Here is a 21,036-nt window from a genome sequence, read left to right as displayed (position 1 = left end):
ATTTTGGGTGTAGTTCACTTTGCGTGCTTACTATTTCTCCAGTGGCCTCCAACCTGTTCCTCTTCCATTTCTTCCATTCCCATTCGAAATGCAAACTTTCTCTGAATCAGCCTATAGAATTTGGGATCATACAACTCTGCTGAGGATGGCGGACAAAGCCAGGGTTCTCTCTGCACATGTCTTTCTCTGTGAGACCAAAGACTACCGTCATAGATTTATCCAACTTGGGTAGTTTTTGTATGTAGGAAATGCAAGCCCTCTTGTGAGCAGATGTGCTATGTTTGTTTTTCTGTCTGTGCCTTTAGCCCCTCCATCCTGTGGTCACTTGCTATGAGAAGGTGGTAAGTGTCCGAAAAGACCCCAGCGAATCTCTCGGCATGACCGTTGCAGGCGGAGCGTCACATAGGGAATGGGATTTGCCTATCTACGTCATCAGTGTTGAGCCCGGAGGAGTCATAAGCAGAGATGGAAGAATAAAAACAGGTAAAAAGACACTTACGGTACTGGGGCAGTGGGGTGTTAAAATGAGTTAGCAGCTTGCTGGGTCAGGTCACTGCTTCCAGAAATAATGAGAGGATGAGACGCTGAGCTGCCCAGGAACCTCTATTACCCATTGACCATGATTGGTTTGAGTATAGCTGCTGGACTGGGTTTCACCCCTCTTTGTGTGGGTTGATGTGGGCCACTTGGCTTGCTAATAAAGTGAGTACCTGCAAAATATGCCAAGAAGTAATGGGGAACTTCTACAGTTATGAGCAAGTGGCCTCAACTGAATAGCATAATTTGGTTCCATTCTTTCTAAGTGATTCTTTGCTGGATTGATCCTGTGATGAACCTATTCATGAATTGTTCCATTTTATGGGTTGGATGGGAGAAATACTTTCATAGATTTTGAGTCAATGAATATTAAGTGAAAGTACCATGCTAGGTTCTTACCCACTGTTAAAAAAAAAAAAAAAGTTTCATTATTTTAATCTTATGTGTCCTGGGCTACTTTGAATGAAGGAAAGGGATGTCACATATGTATCCTTAATAATATTGTCAATTCCCATGAGTGGGTAGCTCAGATGGTTGAGCAACTATGTCATTTAAGGGCTTAGATTCAAGAGTTCAATGTGAAGTTTCTGAAGTACAGTTGCTTGGCCTGAGGAGCCACAGGGGGGTAGCATGGTAAGGGATTCCTTTGGCCAACCTAACAGTGCATCTTTTGGGGTTAGGCAAGACTCCAAGCCTTTCCCATGTCTCTTCCTATCTTTTTACTCTCGCTATGGCTATTCTGTGTGAAAAAGATGATATTCAATGGAGGCAGAAGATCAGGAGAGAGATAAAAGACTAGAAATTGGAGGTAGGAGAGGTATGTGTTTTGGTTTGTCTTGCTCTTCCTTTTCACCCAAGCACCTGGGTGGAGAATGATGAGGTTCACCAAGAAGTGACTTGTTAGCAAGAGAACGTGAGCAGAGGACTGTGTAGTATGGTGTGGGGAAATGGCCTTGCACATAGTAGGTGCTTACCCAAGAGTAGTAGTATTACCTTTGCAGTGAACCACAATGTTAACTCCTTTTTCCCTCTTCAAGAGCGTAGTTCCAGTTCATTTTTCTTAACTGCTATAGACTCCTCTGCCAGACCCTTTCAGGGGTAGTCTCTTACTCACTCATGCAGTCCATATTTACTGGGTGCCTACCACATGCCAGGCTCTCTGCAGGCACTCGGAGCTTTTGCCAAATGCTCTCCCTTTGTGCTAAAAACAAGAAACAAGACGTGAAGAAGTAGGTTTTCTTGGATTAAATAGTAAACAAGGCTAATTTATCTTCCTTCTTTCCTTTTTTAATTTTTTTTATTTTTTTAAAAGATTTTATTTATTTATTTGACAGAGAGAGAGACAGCAAGAGAGGGAACACAAGCAGGAGGATTGGGAGAGGGAGAAGCAGGCTCCCGGCTGAGCAGGGAGCCCGATGTGGGGCTCGATCCCAGGACCCTGGGATCATGACCTGAGCCAGAGGCAGACGCTTAACGACTGAGCCACCCAGGCAGCCCTCTTTCCTTTCCTTTTTTTTTTTTTTTTAAAGGCAAGAGCCAAACACTAATGGGTATGCTTTAGAAACCTCCAAACATAACTTACCAATGCCTTGAAACATGCACACGTGAACAATTTGCTATCTGAGAACTCAGCCTTATGCCAATGCAGAAGGCTAATGACAAGCCCCCTCACCTTACTCACTTCCCCGCATCCCGCTCAGTGCTTTCTCCTTGGCACTTTTACAGAAGTTCCTGTTTGCACTCTTACTAAGGATGGCTTCTGCTTCTCTGGCCATTAGGTGACATTTTGTTAAATGTGAATGGGATTGAACTAACAGAAGTCAGCCGGAGCGAGGCAGTTGCATTATTGAAAAGTACATCCTCCTTGGTGGTTCTTAAAGCTTTGGAAGTCAAAGAACGTGAGCCCCAGGAAGCTCCAGGCAGCCCAGCAGCCCTGGACTCCAACCACAACATGGCCCCAGCCGGAGACTGGTCCCCCTCCTGGATCATGTGGCTGGAATTACCACGGTGAGTCTCAACATGACCTGCTTGGAGAGGTGTGGGAGGAAACAATTACATTTCTTAGAGCACTCTTTTACTCTCTTGGGCTGATTGATGGCACTAGCATCTTCATGAGTCCCAGGTTTGATTGTAAGACTATTTGAAATAATTCTGTCTTCTCTTCTGTTACTGAAACTGCATGCAGAAAGCCCAGGGCAGGATAAAAGGCTGGACATGGAAACATTGCTATCCACTCATGTTGAGGACCTTGGAGCTCGCCTCTGTGGTTGAGTCAGTTGCTCGTGCAGCAGAGAGCTCAGCTGACAGGGAGAGAAGGCTAAAATCCAGCCTTCTGCAACCCACCGTGGAGCCAGGGGAAGGATTACCTTTCCCTAATTTGCTAGTGGTAATCCTCAGAACTTGCATGGAGGTAAAACCCTTTGTTGGTTTTACCTCCTTAGCACTGGTGGGGCCCTGGCTGAACATAATGCAGAAGAACATTTTGCCTGTACCCAGATGTTTGAGCACGTGCTGATTGAGGGTATGTCTTAGTCTCTCTCTCCCTAGTTCCTACTCTTGTAAAGTTCTTGTATAAAACTTCAGGAAGCAGCTGGGTTGTCATTTTAGTGAGATGTAACTAGAGCTTTACAGTGAAGCCATTAAATTGTCTCAGACACTCCAGGAAAATTTTTAAGGGAAGCTTTACTAAATGACTAAATGCAGAAATTAAATATTTAAAGGACAGATAAATTGGGGTTTGCACACCTGCATCAGAGCATAAATCCTTGGCCTTCAAAGGATTGCCTTACAAATTCCAAATGCATGATTTAAATGTTAAGTATTAGAGTCACTGAAGATGAAGTGCCATGGGATTAAATGAATGAAAGTAGGATGTTTGGTTTTAGTGCATTTTTCTTGAGGGTGGAGATAGGATGGTCTCTCTGTTTTTCTTTTCTTTTTCAAATTTTAAATGAGGTTTTAAAAAACATCCCTGTCTCAAATACACTGACCTAGATTCCTTTTTGAGCCTTTCTTAGTTGATAAATTATTTTTAAAATAAGTATATTTTTAAACAGTTGAAAATTGAGCACTGAGGCTGTTTGAAAACCTTCAAGCATTTTAGAACTGAGTCTGAGTGGAAGAAGAGAGTGTTTTTTAAAAAATTTTTTTTAAAAAATCTTTCTGAAACCGGAATCTATGAAAGTAGGTCATTTTTTTTTTTTTTTTTTGGTGCTTGAAAGTTATTCATCATGTATTCAGAGTTCCTCACTGTGCATTCATGTAAGACAGGACAAAATATGAGATGCTTTTTACTCCAAATACAGCCACGTGGATGCCTTCCTCTCCCTCCACTTTTTGTCACTTGGCCTGGGGCAGCAATTCCCTGCTCTTGCCAGAAGGGTCGTCTGGATGGGGTTCATTTCCTTTGAAAGGACTGGACAGGCAGTGTGAAATGACGCCAACACAGACAACACTGGTGTGCAGTCACCACAGTGGGCCCCCCATCGCCTCGCAGTGATAGGATCACAGTAGGATCCCAAGGCACCAAAGGGGAGAGGGTGCCCTCAGATCCATCCTCCCAGACCCACTCAGCAGAGGTAGTCACTGTTACCAATTCCTTGTGCGTGTTTGCAGGGAAAGTCTATGTCAGGGGTTGGCAGACTTCTGCAAAGGGCCGGAGGTGAGGCTTTGAGGGTCACACCCTGTGTTGCGGATACTCAGCGTTGCTGTAGCGTGGAAGTAGCCACAGACAGTATGCACATGAATAGGCGTGGCTGTCGGGTCACAAAGAGGCGGTGGACTGGGCCGTGGTTTGCTGGCCCCTGGTCTGGGCGTCTGTGTACACAAGCACACACAGTGGTAGCACACACGCTATTGTGCACCATGATTTTTTTTTTTTTTTAAATCTTAAGAATATCCGTGGGTGTCATTTCACGTGAGTACCTATCCAGCTGTGTTGTTCTCGTCTATGGCTGATAGCATTCTGTTGTACAGATGAGCCATAATTATTGAACGAGTTCCTATGAGCAGCGAGCACTTGGGTTGTTTTCCACCCCTGCTTTCACAAACGATGCTGCAGTAAGAACTCGTGAGGGACGTACAGGGTAGCCCCTGTCCTAGCGTGGTGTCCACTCGCCACAGAGCTGGTTACAGAAACCACAGAGCGTCTGCCCAGCCATGGGACGGGCTGCCTGGACAGAAAAGTATTGGATCACTCTTGGGACTAGGCTTCGCATCACTGTTAGCGAGCAGTGAGTGGCGGTGTGGACAAGCGGGAGGCCCTTCTCATCTCTTCCTCTGTATGCGTGGCTTGTCCTTTTCACCTGGTTTTCAAAATCACAGATGTTTTGGGTTCTTCTAGGGAGTCCAGATATGTATATATCTTTTATGTTTCACGTCTTGTGTTTTCTGTTGAATCATTCTTTGCTTATTGTGGTCTGCCCTTCATATTACTTACTGTAGCTTATCCTTTCCAGCTTCTACTTTCATTTTGGTGGTGGTTTTATTCTTCCCTTCCGTGTCTTTCCTCTGTCAGCTCATTTCTTTTCTCGTCTCACGTCTTCCTGGAAATCTTACGTCTCCATGTGGATCTCTTGTTTATAGAGGAATTGTTTCAGGAGTATTTTAAATTCAGAGTGATGTGGTTGGTTATACATTTCATTTTCTATGGTAGCGTTTCATTTCTGTGGCGGCATTTTTCTGGTGAGTGGTTTTTGTGTTACTGTTTTTACTGTTACTTTCCCTCTTTTCTGTTGTCTTATGTGTCTGCCTGCTAGGTCTTTTTTAATCTTTGAGTTAGGTGAATTTTTCCTGGAGCAGCTATTGGCTGGAGGGTCATCAGGGGAAGGAACCGGGGCCACCTTCCAAGTGGTAGAAGCGTAACTTTATGACATGGGGTTGTGTTGCTTCACTTCTCTCAAACCAAGATCAGCAGTCCGCATCTCTCCCATCCACCCAGACTACTCCCTGGACGTACATTCGGGTTATGTTTGTTTTCTCGTGGCCTCACGCGTGCCCTTCTTCTCTGTCAGATTGGGCCCAGGGAAGCTCTCCCAAAGGCCAGCCTGCCTGTTTCTGGGGTTCCGCTGTGGAGTGGGTGTTTTGCCCGTCGGAGTGGGCCGCTCCCTGCGGACCCCAGCTGTGGGCATCCTCGCTTCCGTTTTCCCCCTTTCACTGCCTTCGGCAGTTAGTTCTCCCTCTTCTGTAGCGACCCAGTTTTGTCTCAGCTGGAGTTTGCATTTCTGTTTCCAAGTCTCCTAGTTGCCCTTATTGTAATGTTTAAAAGCAGAAGGGGAAACATAATCTTCACTCTGACATTTTGAAACTAGAAGTCTGTCCATCCTGGCATTTTTCAGACGTCCTTAATACTGTTACGTTCCTTTATCAGGCTCTCAGCTAGTTTCAGGATGCGAGCCCCCAGTCATTACACCGCTACAATTTTTATGGATGGGTATATCTCCTCACATCTCTACTCTTGACTGCAGAGAGCTTCAAAGACCCATTTCTCCCCGATTGATGCAATACCATTGGCTTAAATGTCTCATTTGGCATGACTGATGTCCTAAGAATTTCAGGCCATTTGTCATACCTCAGCAAGTTATTTGTTTGAACTGCTATAGACTGAGGCTGAAAATAGATATATATATTTTTTTAATTCACAAGGGCATTTCCCTCCAAGTCATACATTTACTCAAAAACATTTTCCCCTTAATATAACAGATTTTTGAGGAAACCTATTTGCCCTAAAGTATGATCCAGTCAGTTACCTAAGATTCTCTACCAATGAAGAAAAGTGATGTGTCAGCAGGTCTAGAAACAGGAAATCCTTTTCTAGGATGTTGTAACCATGCCCTCAGGTACAGTCCAACACACAGAGTGAATAATCACGAAGAAGATAATGTTCGCACACTGAGCGAGCCCTGCCTGTTCTGAACCAGTGGGTGTCAGGTAGAAGCAGGAGCAGACAGAGTAAAAGTGGTTTATACAGGACAGTGCAAACATACCTCACCCTTCTCGTGGTTCCTCGTGTGCCAGGAGTGACCCCTGGGCAGCAGCTCCCGATGTGGTCTCTAAGCTAGCCCAATGAGCGGACGCCATTCAGCTGAGGGGGGATGCAGAAATCACTGAAGACCTTCTGCTTTATTTTCTGTTGGCTTTCAGGCCCAAATTCCACATCTGGAAGTCTTTCAAAACATGCTCTCGTCTGGACTAGTACGACAGAGGAGGACTGAGTTAATATGTATTACTATTATGCAGGCAGAGGGTGCTTTGGGAACCCAGAAAAGATTTTGGAGTGAATTGGTGAGAAGAGCGGCAACATTTTTTTACAAACCTCTTTGGCTTGAACAAAAGATAACTGGACTCTCATATCTACTTCTGCATTCGGTCTGTTGCCAGATCACCTGTCATGTGTCTTCTGAGCTTAAATGCTTATTAGAAAATGATTTTTTTTTTTTAAAGGCAAATAATATCTCACTATTCTGATAAAAGTATTTTTTTTACCTCTAGACGCCCTGAAAGGCACATAGTTTGAGAACCACACTTTGGTAGTATAGAGGCTCAGTGAAATTTTGAGGTCCTCTGAGAAAAGGGGAAACTTAAAGGAGACTGAGAAGGAACAGCCAGTGAAACAGAAAAATATACAGCTTCTTGAGCAACCCAGGACTTCACTGTAGTCCCTAACGTGGAGTTGATTTTTGAAGTAACCATAATTTTCTCATTGGGAGAAAATTACTAAACTCCTTGCTATTCTTTAAACTATGCCAACTCTTCTTCAATGAGGCCTAAATTTAGAGAATGAGTTCAGAATAGGAAAAAAGCTCACATTTAGAATTTAAAGTCACTTAATATTTCAATGGTAAATCCTGAACATCATTGATCAAAGCCAGGTTCCACATTTCCCAATGGGGAGTGAAGTAATTCAACGTGAGAAACAAATGCCCAGTACTCATCCGTTCCAACTAACCAAGGCCTGACTTTGAAAGGGTTTAACATACTGCATTCTTGTTGCTGCAATGAAGTTGAAATACTCCACACAAAGGAAGGAAAGTACTGAGTGAAAAAAAATACTAGTAACACTGCCAGCCACTTGAATGCATGGCACGGAGGGTAGGATTTTTGTCTGTTCTGAGTAGGGTGCACTCAATAAATGTCTGCTGAAAGATGATCCAAGCAGACAGATACTTTCTCTCCAATATCAAAACAAGAGTCGAGGAAAATAGACACAATTCGTGACTTAATGTTAGGTTGAAAATTTTATACTAGAACATAAATTTTAGATACTGAGGTTTATAGCTTGTCCACATGAAATAAAATACTAAGAATCAATATAAGGTCCAAGGTGATACTTAATGAAAAAAACCCAGTGGTCAAAGGAGTAAGAAGTACTTGTTTCAAGTATTGTTCTATGTACCCGTTTATATGTTTTAAGGAATCATGGCTGGGAAGTGTTAAGGTAGCTATTTGCTCATGACCTCGGGTAAGAATCACCCAATTCTTCAAGTATTGGGCACAGGAAGGAATGTAATGCTCTGGTATTTGGAGAACTGCCAATTACCTGCTTTGTATACGAGCAGTGGGTGAGCCATTATGTAAATGTGCTGACATACCACAGCTCCTACAGGAGGAACTTACTATTGACATCAAGTCTGTGAAATACAGCTGATGAATATTTTACAATCAAAGTAGTTGTTTTATTTAATGAAAATCATTCTTCAGCTATCAGTGAAATTGATAATTGTAAATTATGTGTGACAACAGATATAAAACAAAGTTGAACTGAATTTTACCCCTACACTCTAACATTATCCCCCAAACAAAGCCAAAGCTTATTTCAAGTTGGAATCAGCAACACTATGAAACATTACACTGATTAGCAAGTTTGGTAACAAATGTTAATGACCAACTTCATCACTTAACAAAACCTTTCACAAGAGACATTTTATTGGCTTTTCAAAAAGCAGTTAGTATTTTAAGGTACAGCTCATAAACAAAACAATCATATTTTGATTTTTACCAATATGAAAATGCTAATTTTCTTTCAAACCAGTTCCTCAACTGGGGGATTTTAGTCAAATCCAGTTCCTGACACTACGTGTCACAACTCTAACACAGTTTACACTTGGCCTGCACCTATGTTAACTGATCCAGGTGCCACTGAATATTAAGAGTTTCTTCCATCTAATCTATTTTAGGTGAGGATTCTACTCACAGAAGACCTGTGGCCTCTCATTCTCCCATTCTGTAACTTCCTATTCAGTTTACTGTTTTTTTTCGATTATCAATCATTCTTAAACCTTTAAATGTACCTCAATTTCCATTCACTTTATGCCTGCATGCTTCTCTATAACCTACCAAACATGTAGAACTACATTTAAAACGGTATTTTTCAAAAGTCAAAACTTCCGCAACTGCATTCATTATTAGGGTTAGGTTTAAGTTTTTTTCACGGAGAATCATTTAAAGGATTTTTGCCTTCGTTAAAATTATATTCACAACTAAATAAAAATGATATTGCTTGAATTTGGTTCATCAGTAAGGATTTAGGCCTATCCAATTTGTTTAATATAAACACAACATAATAGTATTTTTTAAAGGGTGTATAGCAATGGAAAACAATTCAACTAGAAAAAGCCCACTAACAGCATGAATGTCACTGGGCTTTGACAATTCTGAGTGAAACCCATCCAATGCTATTTAGCCTGAAAAAAATGTCAATAAAGGGAATGGGAGATGAATCATAGTAATTATTCACTAAGAGTTCAACCTAACTGTGCAGGTATACTGCTTACACATTCTATTTCAGGTACCTGTATAACTGTAAAGATGTTATATTACGAAGAAACACAGCTGGAAGTCTGGGCTTCTGCATCGTAGGAGGTTACGAAGAATATAATGGGAACAAACCTTTTTTTATTAAGTCCATTGTTGAAGGAACACCAGCGTATAATGATGGAAGAATTAGGTAATAACGACTAATTACCAATATTTTGTTTTATATATGCAAAAGCTTGGCCCCATTAGAAATAACGCATGTACTGTATACCTTGTTTTATTGGTAAGAAAAACATCTACACAGCATTCAATTTCTAAGAACTCCTTGGTCCCTTACAGCAACTTCCTATGCTTTTAGCTAAGTCCCTTCTAACAGAAGCTGAAGAGTTTGCAGGATTTAAATGAGGGAGGGGGAAAAAAGCCTTAATTAGGTATTCTTAATTAGAATTTTATGTAATTAAAATTGACAGATGGAGCAAAAACTAGGACCACCAAATACACTTGCATTGACTCCAGCTCTGGATCAAAATGCTAATCATGTGTTTTATGTTTTTTAGATGTGGTGATATTCTTCTGGCTGTCAATGGTAGAAGTACATCAGGAATGATACATGCTTGCTTGGCAAAGATGCTGAAAGAACTTAAAGGAAAGATTACTCTTACTATTGTTTCTTGGCCTGGCACTTTTTTATAGAATCAATGATGGGTCATAGGAAAACAGAAAACTACAGATAAGCTATGTTGAAACAATGTATTTATCTTGTCAATTTTTTTTATTTAAAGGATACACTGTAAAAATGTAAACTGTCAGGAAAAGTATGATCTAATGAAAGCCAGTTACACCTCAGAAAATGTAATTCTCGAAACATAAATCCTATTAATAGTTCTTATTCAGGGCGGAGGATTTCTCATTACTCCACAACTTTAAGTTTATATTTTTCTATTCACTAAAAAGCTCTTAAACGGCTGAGATCATTTGTATGCCCCCACTGACTTCAAATCCTACAATTAAAAATTTGGTATATGCTGAGGTCTGTAAAGGGTATATTATGGGCATTTAAAAAAACAATTTACAGCCAGAGAAAGTGCACTGCTGAAAAATGTTCATCAAATGAGAAATATTTTTCAAATTATAGTTGTCTTTTAGTATGTGATATTAAATTCATTTCTATTATCACTATTTAAAGGATCCTAGTAATTCTTTCAAAACCATGTTGTTACCATCACCGACAAATACATCCTAAGGCTTGTCCCTAAAAATGCTCACAGAATTATAAACTTGTATTCATAGATTTAATAGGAAATGACTCATCTAAAGCTCTTGTCTTTTCGGTCACAAGTAGCTAGTAACTGTATGAAAACACATGCTGCTCAACCAATGAGCTGTGGAAAAAGCCTCAAGAAAGGCCAAACCAGCTTGACCCCGGCTCATAGAAAGCCATGAGGCAATTCAAATCTGTCACAGTGACGAGGGTTTGTCCATGTGCCTGCCATAGAAACTACCCTCAGGGCAAGTTATTTCACAGACTCCAGCCAAATGCCTTTACTAATTTTTAGGATACAAAAGTTGCCTATTTAGTTAACCCAAATTGAGAATGCTGAAAACCTATCAAAAAGGTGTGGTATCAAAACTGTATACGAGTTCTTCAATATGATAAGCAAGAGTGCCACAGCAGTATTGACAAAAGACTACTTTTAATGTCAAGACTCAGAGATGCCTTTTGCAGTGCAACCTCTTGAGTGGTATTATTTGATTAACTCAAGAAAACTATGGCCAAGCTGGAACCTTGACCTTTATGAGACACTGTGTATGTACATAGCTCTTTAAAATTCCCTGCTGAGTGACTCATTCAGATTACTTTCTTGGATATAAAGTCATTGCTGTCTTTATTTTTTTAAATATTACAAGACAAAGATTTTTAACTTAACATGAAAAATTCACTCTTTTATTTTGAGAAAAAAGTTAACTTTTCATACTAACAGAACAAGATTAAAGGTAAATTTCTTAAACATTATCCAGAAAAATAACAAGATTTATGGTACACTTCTGGCCCTAATATACACCAAAGGCCATAGCCATGCCTATTCCGCAGGTGCAGCTTCGGTGCTCTCCTGTTCAGGGGCAGGCTCACTGCCAGCTTCTTTTCCTTCTTTGCTTCTCTTAGATTTTTTGTGCTTGTGTCTCCTGTGACTGTCTCCTTCTTCACTTTCATGGCGACGTCTACTATTACTGAAGAAAAAAAAGGTTTGTTCTTAATGTTTAAGTATACACATAGTGACAAAAATCAACCCACTGTGTCTGTCAATATAACACTGGGTTTGAAGTAACCCATTCTTTTTCTCAAACACACTTTGAGGAGTAACCAGTTTTTTATGTGACTTTCATAAGGAGGTGGTATTTATATTACAGGCTCACCTTCACTGATATTATCCTAGCTTCTCAGAGCCCATAGACTTTATTCTGAAAAACTACTATAAATTAGAAACTAAAGCACTAAATCAGAACAGAAAGTACTTTCTAGGGTTGATTTTAGGCAAACAATAGGCATACAATTTATTTGACTATGCGGCCCTGAATTTTCTTTGATTAAATATTACTGGTTCATATGCTAAATAAACCCCTCTCCCAACAAGATAATGTAGTAAGTCTGAGTACTAAATGCAGTCTTGTCAGATTTAAAAAAATCTTTGTTGAGCCTATAAGGAACGAACTGTTTCAACACATTATTCTTAATCTTCCAATTAGGAACACATATGCTATGCTATTTATTTGGAAATGTTTTTACTTTCTGAGGTCAAAGCAGTTTCTCTCTGCTTCAAAGGGATTCACTATAAAAGCACAAACCTTCGAGATGACTTGTGTCTGGTTTCCTCTTTCTCTCTGTGCCGTCTTTCTCTGTGCCGTTCTTCTTTCTCTCGACTTGCTCTGTGGCGCTCATAGCCTCTTTCTGTATACTCCCTGTATCTGTATCGTTCTTCGTCACTGAAATTGGAAGAAAACCTTCTCATGACAACTGGACTGTTAATTCTAATGACTTCAAACCACAAGAGATGTGATCTGAGTCCAAACCAGAAGCCTCCATTTGTTAGCATCTTAAACAGAATAGGTGCAACATAATTTTGTTGAATTGAGAGGAAAACAATGGCATTCCCAAATTAGTACTGCATCTAATATAAAACAACGACTACACGTTAAAGGTCCAATTTTGTTTTGTGCTTTCACAGTTGTTACTGAGCAGAAATTTTATATAACAATTTTTCCTTCAAGAATTGGGAGCTGTAACAGATTTAAATTTTAACTAGCTTCATTTCCTTTTGTTCCTTTTAAAATTAAAAGCATGTTTGTATATCTTAGCTTTCCAACCAAAATTCTTTTAGAATCTTTGTGTGCCCAAGATTTTATAAATAAAAATATTTAGTTCACAATGGCTATATAGTGGAAAGTAGATGAAGGTGCTTAAGTTTTTCAATCACATAAAGAGTACACTGCACATTCAAGGAAGAGGTATAAACATGAACAGAGGGACATCAAAGCAACTTCTACAATATCCACACAAAACGCAGGCCGAACACTACCTGTGGACATACGTACAGTCTGACATCCCAATTAATATTATGGGGGGGGGTGGTGTGTGTGCGTGTGTGTGTGTGTGTGGCTGGGGGTGGCAGCATTCACATGGCTGATAGCAGCAAGCGCGCACACCTGGGGTACACCTCTGTTTCCTGATTGTGGATAGAATGAACTGGTGAAACTGGGACTGAGGACTAGAGTTAGTAGTTTGTTTTTTTAACCTCCCTAGACTTATCCTCATTTTGTCCCTCTTCACGTATATTCTTCTCTCCATCATTCTCTCAATCCTTCAAGTTTTCTTTTTTTTTGGTTCAGCACAGAAGTCAACACTGTCTGCAACCTATTATCAGTAACTCCCTTAGAATAAAAATATCTTTTAGAGCACTATGTACTAAAGAGCTTTGGTTTCTAGAAATGTCTAATACAAATTAAGTCAGTAATGTGCATGACGCATCAAGCTGTTAAGGCATATGAGTAAAAGTAACAGGACACAGAACCAGGTGAAAGTATAAGCCATATAAAAGAAAAAGCTTAATTATGGTCTCCTACCAAAAGTAATGATTCAGTAGTGCTACACCTAACAACTCCTATTTGCGGACCAAGTTCTTATTGCCTAAAATACTTATACATTCTACAAATTTTACTTGAAGTATACCTATGTGTATATATACATATGTGTGTATGTATACTTGTGTGTATACACATTTTTCTAACCATAAATATGTACTTTTGCATTTGGACATTGGAAGCATGTCACCTGAAATGCAATGTGTTAGGACAGGCAGTGCAGAGTAGACCAGGTATCACATCCTGATTCTGCTAGTGACTAAATGTGTGACCTGGGGTAAATTATTTAACCTTTCTGAACCTCAGCTTTCTCATCTGTAAAACTGGCAACAATCATTTTCAAGACTGTAGGAGAACTGGCAGTAACATTTATAAGGTGCTTAGCACAGTAGTAGGCCCTCAGTAAGTGGCAGCTAGCTAACACGCACCCATCTTCAGTCAACTGAATGCTAAATTTTTTTTAGAAGCAGAACCTTTTTGTAAAGGTGACTGACTCTGTAATAACGTTTCTGAAGTAGAATTACCATGACAAATGAGTATTACCGTGAATAGTATTCTTTTAAAAAAAACAAAAAATGAGGCCCTCTTTGTAATGGATTTACATAAAAATAACTAAGGTTATTTTATTATCTCAATTTGTCATTTGTAAACCTCTTTTCCCTCTCACCCTAACACCAATTCTGTTAGCTGTGAGGCCTTTAAGATTCTGAAGACAGCCATATGATGATAACCATACTAGAGAGGTGATAAAAGATTCGGCCTGATACACAGAACGTATGAAGACCCGTCCTTCCATCGCCTTCTCTGATAGCAGCTGCAGCACAAAGGTTTCTCTGGGCCTGGAAATCATTATAGCTCATTTCAAACACCCTACAATGACCAGCCTTCTTTCTGGCCCACACTTAAGCAGCCTAAAAACCAGATGTTGAAAGAGGTCTATGATTTTCAAAACAATGACCCTGTAATTTGTAACACAACACATACTATATGCCATACTGCAAAATGTCAGTCTTTAGAAATGGCCCTTACTTATAGCTCACTGGGATTTTCCAGAGAACACTATTCCCGGGATAATTCAGAACAACACAAAATTCCTCTACCTTGTGCCTCCTGGGCCTTGAACTTTTAGTCAGATTTATGTAAACATTGATTCCTGATGCCCTACAGCAATCAAATATGGTTTAATCATTAACACTTGTAGTTTCCATAAAAATTGAGTAGCACTTATGTGTATGTTTGAAGCTGAAGAATCAGAATTTAGCCTGAAGTATTCTGTAAATGTTGTATTATTTATGCAAAGAAAATTTATGAACACGAGCAAAGCAATTCATTTTAGTCTTCTTTCCTATCACATTTACATTCAGCACCTTAACTTGTGAACATGTACATTCTAGAAATAGCAGTGCTATCTCATGTATTTCCATTTGAACTACAATTAGAAACAATTCAACTTTCTGAAAGTAATGCTCCTGAATTTAACAGAATCATGCACTATGTGGCTAAAGTTAACAGCATACATCCCACCACACAAACACAAAATTATACACATACACACACGCTTATGTATGTATCAGATCTTTACTAATTTATAGTCAATAAAATTTTATCAGGTGCTTACAATGTGTAAGTCATTATTAGCAGCTATAGGAAGGAAAAACATTAATAAATCCTATTGTTTCTTATGGCACAATTTTTTTTTTTTTTTGAGAGAGGAGACTTTTTTTATTTGAGAGAGAGAGAGAGAGAAACAGCATGAGAGGGGAGAAGGTCAGAGGGAGAAGCAGGCTCCCCGCTGAGCCGGGAGCTCGATGTGGGACTCGATCCCAGGACTCCGGGACCATGACCTGAGCCGAAGGCAGTTGCTTAACCAACTGAGCCACCCAGGCGCCCGGCACAATTTTTTTTTTAGGTAAAGTTTCAAACTACTAACCAGTCCTAGTCACCTTGATAATAATATATGCTTAAATAGGTAATAATAGTGTATGAATATTTCTGTAATCCTCAGCACACAGCTCTGTACCTGGTACATAAGAGGGACCAGAAAATGTCAGTTACATGAATGAATGAATTGCCTCCCCCCACCCGTAAGAAATAAACTGCATAGAGTAATAAAGAAAATGAAAAGTAACAATTTTTAAACTACCTAATTTCAAGACTAGAAAGAAAAGATTTTAAGTAATATCTCAACCGTATGTTCAGTTGACAGAATGGCTCTCTACCACTGATTCATTTCTCTATGCGTCCATTTCCTCATCTGCCAAGTCAAAATTTAGATAATCCCTAAGGACTTCTTTGGATTAAGAAGTCTAATTGCATGATCATATCTAACAAAACAAATGCTGCCTGAATCAAGTATACGCTCACATCCTGAATGGATATATTATTCATCTCATCTAGCAAAATCAAAAAACTGTCTATGTACATTTATCTCATCCATTAAAATAGCTGGTATAAAAAATGTTCTGACTCATTTCATTCTATATTGTGATGGTACCAAGACTGATATGTTTAATGAGATGCCAAAATTACTTTTATAGTCATAAAGGTTGATTTTTATTAATTTCAAAAGCTGCCTAGCTAACAGAGTTTTATTCAACAACTTTCAAAACTGTTTCTTCTCTACTATATTCATCTTCCTCCCCTGCAATATGTAAGTCATTTTATTCATTGTGTGCCAGGCATTACTGTACAAAGTGCTAAGAATACAGAATGGGAGATGGTGGTCAATGCCTGTGCACAGGTTTGCTAAGAAACACATGCTTTAAAGAAGATACATTAAGTACCTAGGGAGCATGTGAAGGAAATAATTCAACTTTCTTTTGGGTTCAGAAGAGTTCACAGAAGACAGACATGAGCTGGACACTGAAGAATGAAGTTTGTGAAGCAGAGAGGAGAGGAACAACATGAACAAGGACGTATGAAACGATAAGGAATTTTCAAAAGAGCAACCAGCTGAGCACAGCTAAAACATGGGGTTTATTGGCTCGAGAGAGAACTGGGGTTAACATGCAGGAAGGTGTAGGTTGGCGTGGAGTCCGCTTGGGAATCCCTCTCCCTCTGCCCCTCCCACTCATGATCTCTCGCTCTAAAATAGATAAATAAATCTTTAAAAAAAATGTAGGAGGGTGTGGTGACCTGGGCCTTGCGGATCATAGAAGAATTCTGGATCATTCTCTAGTTCAGCAGTATGCGCCAATACCACAGCAGTGTACGAACTCTTTCCAGTGGCACAAAAAGTTTTAGGGAATTAACTTCCAGATCCACAACTTCCGTATTTATTCTTTCTTAAATCTAAACTGCTTAATGATACAGCAGCAGGTAAAACATCATGCCACTTCTCTAGCCAACCTCTTCTCTCATCATCAACTTCCTAGCCCTTTACAAAAGGCATTCCTTCACCAATTTTACTATGACACACTGACTCAGGGTGCGAAAACCATCATTGCATTAAAAATACCTAATTTAAAATATTAATGTCAGATCTATTTTATTCAAGTAACAATAAAGCTTCTATAAGGCTTTAGGTCTTCCTATCTTACACATTTTTCTGTCAAGGATAAACTATGGAGTAAGAAAGGGGAGTATTCTGTATTCTGGGATGTTCTAGCTTCAGATATATTGTTAAGTAGTGTAGCGGAAGTTGTAACAATTTTCCTTGATCTAGTTAAAACAAACAAAGAAACAAAAAACAAAAAACCCACACAAGTCCCTTTGAAGGAAAGCAAATCAAAGTGCTGGGGGCAGCACCTTATATTCATTTAAGTGAACAGAAAAATAAAGTCAGACTTCTCTGATAAAAATGGAGTGTGATTTGGCTGTTAGGCTTGAGGAGAGCTGTCTTTTACCAACTAAGTTACATGGTAGCTATTTTCCATAAATGGAATGGGGAAAAATTGCAACTCATGACAATAAATATTTAACACATATAAAGATGTTTCATTTTTTAAGGACTTTTTGCAAAGATGTATTAAAATTAACAATCCTTTCTGAGCATATTCAGTTAAATAAGATGCATCTAAAAGAAACAATAACAAGGTAGAAGTCTTTTGATAAGTCTTGGTGAAGTCCTTCTGGTGTTCTTCCATGAAACTGAGAAAACTAGATTTTAATTCCTGAATGTACTGGGTTGAATTGTATCCCCCAACAAAAGATATGTTCAAGTCCTAACCCCCATACCTGTGAATGTAACTTTATTTTGGACACAGGGTCTTTGCAGCTGTAATTAAGAGGAGGCCATAATGGATTTGCCTGCACTCTAATCTAATGACTGATATCATTAGATATAACAGAGGGAAATTTGGACACAGACAAAGAAGGGAAGATGCAATATGAAGACAAACATAGATGGGGGTGATGCATCTATGAACCAAGAAACACCAAGGATTGCTAACAACCATGAGAAGCAACAAGAAAGGCATGGAATAGATTATCCATCAGAGCCTATGAAAATGAACTAACTCTGCTGACACCTTGACATCAGACTTCTAGCCTACAGAACTGCAGAGAGTAAATACCTGTTGTTCCAGGCTGCCAGTTTGTGGTACTTTGTTATGGCAGCCCTAGGAAACAGTTACACTGAGGAACAAATACTTCTGCAAATCAGGAGATTTCCAATTCTGCTTTTAAGAAAGTTGAGTCATGGCTGATAGGGCTGAACAGATCCTTAAAAATAATTTTGATGGTAGGCTAACTATGTAATTTTGGCATATCACCGAAGCTAAAGGTGCTCAAATAATTAAATGACAGAGCCACAACAAAATTCCATCAATCCTCATTTAAGTATTTTATGTGAACAAGGTTTCTCACTGTTTACATTGCTATATATTTTTTTTAGAAGAAATGTAATTAATGGCAAAGTCTGTTTTTTCCTAACAATGGTAATATTCACTCATGGATACATATATTAACTGGGGATAGGTGGAAGGTCCTTCATAACATTAAGGGATGTAGTTCCACTAAATTATTTTCAGAAGTTGCATTATCTTCATATATAAAAATAAGTAATAATTAAAATCAGGGAAAAAAATTTTAAAAATACTTAATCTTACATTCATCAATTTTTTTTAGACATTTAAACTTACCACAGGTATGCTGCAGGAAAGATGGATAGAATGATCAACTAAAAAAAACTTATTTAAGAACAAAAATATTTTACAGTAGAAAAAAATTCTTTGGGGGAAATGGCTCAGAAATAAGAATTCAAGCATAGAGAAACGTAAAATTTCTGTTAAAGAGAACCTGTTATACGCATTTTAAAAAAATGGATGATGATGTTCTTAACCCACTGGATATGTTTAAAAGAGTGATGATTTTACTTTACAATTGTAATGTTTACAATACACTGGAAATTATATCTCTATCGCCAACTATTTAAACTTAAGGTGAAAAATTTTAGATGGAAAGATAAAAATATTTTCAAATTCTTTTACGGAAGAAGTAAACCAACTGAAGACTGTTGCTTTACATAATGGAAAGCCTCTATGAATTAAATAAGCCTTGACACTTTTAAAATGGTTATCTCCTGAGATTTAGGATGGCATTATCTCAGTACAATTTTTAAAAAAATAAAAAAATAAATAAAATAAAATGGTTATCTCCTAACTACTCCCAAAGCAACCCTTTCCCAGCTGAATTGGATTTTCCATCTGTGCACCAAATATAAACTCTGTACACATGAAACACGTGTACAAATTCCCGCACACTCAACAAACCTGTTAAAAACACTTGGTGTAGGACTGTGATCACGCTCCCGCTCTCTCTCTCTGGTGCGTTCTCTTTCTCTGTCCCGATCACGGTCTCGTTCCCGGTCTCTGTCTCTGTCTCTATCTCGATCTTTCTCTCTTCTTGAATAATAGTCCCATTGCTTGCTGGTATCCACAAGACTAGGCCACGAAGGAGCAGAACCAGGAAGGTGGGGAAAGGCAACTAAAGAAAACAAAAACAATTAAAAACAAAAGTCACAGCACTTTAAAAAAAGAAAGACAAAAAAAAACAAAAAAACAAAAAAAACCCAAACCCAAACCTACTGAAAAGGACAAAACTCCCACCAAAAATGCTTCATCAGATTATAACAGAAACCTATTTTATAAATAGAAAAGAGATGTAACATATGGTGAATACCCACAGTTTGGGGTAATATCCAGAAGCAAACCTTAAAGACCTAATATATAAAGACTCTTCATTTGTCAATGAACAGGAACCAGAATTAGATATAACACAAACTTTCCAACCAAAAATGTAAACCAGACATCTTCAAAGATGAGAGAAAGTAATGGCCAACCTAGAAATGTGTACTCAACAAAATTAAATCTCAAGAATAAAACAAAGACATTCATAGATTAAAAAAGAAGCAAAAGTTTTAATAGACCTGACCAAAAGAACTTCTATGAGATATACATAATACATTCCAAGAGTAACCACTAAAATAATAGAAACAAAATGTATCATTTCAAAACAATATAAGGAAAATTAGAATTTAAAAAATCATCTGAAAAACTCAGTTCAAAAAGACTTGGAAAAGATAGGAGTTAGAGGAGAAAAGTTTGATTAGTTCAGTAACAATAATTCAAGAGACTCAATTCATCAGTTAAATGATAGAGTTTGTTGATTTGTACTTTTAAAAACTATGAACAACAAAAAAAACCCTCTATATTCTGAATATGAGACATATAAACACACAAAATGGCTGACAGTAAAAGGAAGGCAGGAACAGGAAAACACCAATACCCCCATCTCTGTAGGAGCAGCTTGATTAATGACAAAGAAGACTCACACAAAAGGTTACCTGGGACAGAAGGGATGAGGACAGGGAATGGAAGATGCAACTCACCAAGTAGACAGAACAAACTAAACTTCCAGGTGGCTAGCAACACAAGCTTTAATTTTTAGAGAGTAAAAACTAACATGAATATAGGTAGAAATAGAAAAATCCACCATGATCACGAAAGATTAACATACTCTCAATTATTGCCACTTGAAGCAGACAAAAAAAATCACTACAGATATAGAAGATCTGAGCAAAACACTTTTAACAGGATTCATTTAATGGACATAACACAGAATACTGCCCGTAACAGTTAAATAATAATCATTCTTCTCAAACACATATGAAACACTTACAAAAATATATTACATACTTTTATACGATAATAGACACCATAAGCTCCACACATTTCAAATTAAAGACACATTTCTGAAAACTCAGGGGTCAAAAAAATAATAAATTTTAAATCATTTAGGAATAAACATAAAAATATAACATATCAAAAGTGTAGGGATGCAAACTGTTCTGGAGAGAAATCTAATCTTAAAAAACACTACATTGGAAAAGATGGAAAATTAATGAGCTAAAGCTTCCAAAACTTAAGAACTTAAATACAAACAGAATAATCCAACAGAAAGGAGATAATGAATATAAAAGTAGAAGTCAAGTAAATAGAAAAGAATCATACAGTAAGAAAAAGTTGAAAGGTAGTTTTTGAAGATTAGACAAATAAAGCTTAACAATATTCTGACAAGAAAAGAGGCCACATAAACAATTAGAACCAAAAAGAAACTGTAACTACAGATGTTGCAGAGATGAAAGAATAGAGAAAATATACTTTATAC

At 38.3% G+C, this 21,036-nt stretch overlaps 2 protein-coding genes across 28 annotated transcripts in view; one reads left to right on the top strand and one right to left on the bottom strand.

Moving 5' to 3' along the window:
• Positions 1-10,470, top strand: part of LNX1 (ligand of numb-protein X 1) — a 115,516-nt gene extending 105,046 nt beyond the window's left edge. For both annotated transcript variants that reach the window (XM_036106898.2, XM_036106900.2), the window contains 4 exons: positions 306-483; positions 2,316-2,544; positions 9,323-9,481; positions 9,849-10,470. In XM_036106898.2, the coding sequence (XP_035962791.2) occupies positions 306-483; positions 2,316-2,544; positions 9,323-9,481; positions 9,849-9,984 (702 nt within the window). In that variant the 3' untranslated portion in view covers positions 9,985-10,470. The remainder of the gene's footprint in view (positions 1-305; positions 484-2,315; positions 2,545-9,322; positions 9,482-9,848) is intronic.
• Positions 10,471-11,145: 675 nt separating this feature from the next.
• FIP1L1 (factor interacting with PAPOLA and CPSF1) overlaps positions 11,146-21,036 on the bottom strand; it is a 76,600-nt gene continuing 66,709 nt past the window's right edge. For all 26 annotated transcript variants that reach the window (XM_078068610.1, XM_078068603.1, XM_078068612.1 and 23 more), the window contains 3 exons: positions 19,140-19,353; positions 12,136-12,273; positions 11,146-11,520 (listed from right to left, as the gene is read on the bottom strand). In XM_078068610.1, coding sequence (XP_077924736.1) covers positions 11,373-11,520; positions 12,136-12,273; positions 19,140-19,353 — 500 coding nt within the window. In that variant the 3' untranslated portion in view covers positions 11,146-11,372. The remainder of the gene's footprint in view (positions 11,521-12,135; positions 12,274-19,139; positions 19,354-21,036) is intronic.

Source organism: Halichoerus grypus, chromosome 3, assembly GCF_964656455.1.
Source record: "Halichoerus grypus chromosome 3, mHalGry1.hap1.1, whole genome shotgun sequence".
Classification (NCBI taxonomy): domain Eukaryota; kingdom Metazoa; phylum Chordata; class Mammalia; order Carnivora; family Phocidae; genus Halichoerus; species Halichoerus grypus.
Note: the sequence above shows the minus strand (reverse complement) of the source record. Positions and strands in the feature narration are given on the sequence as shown.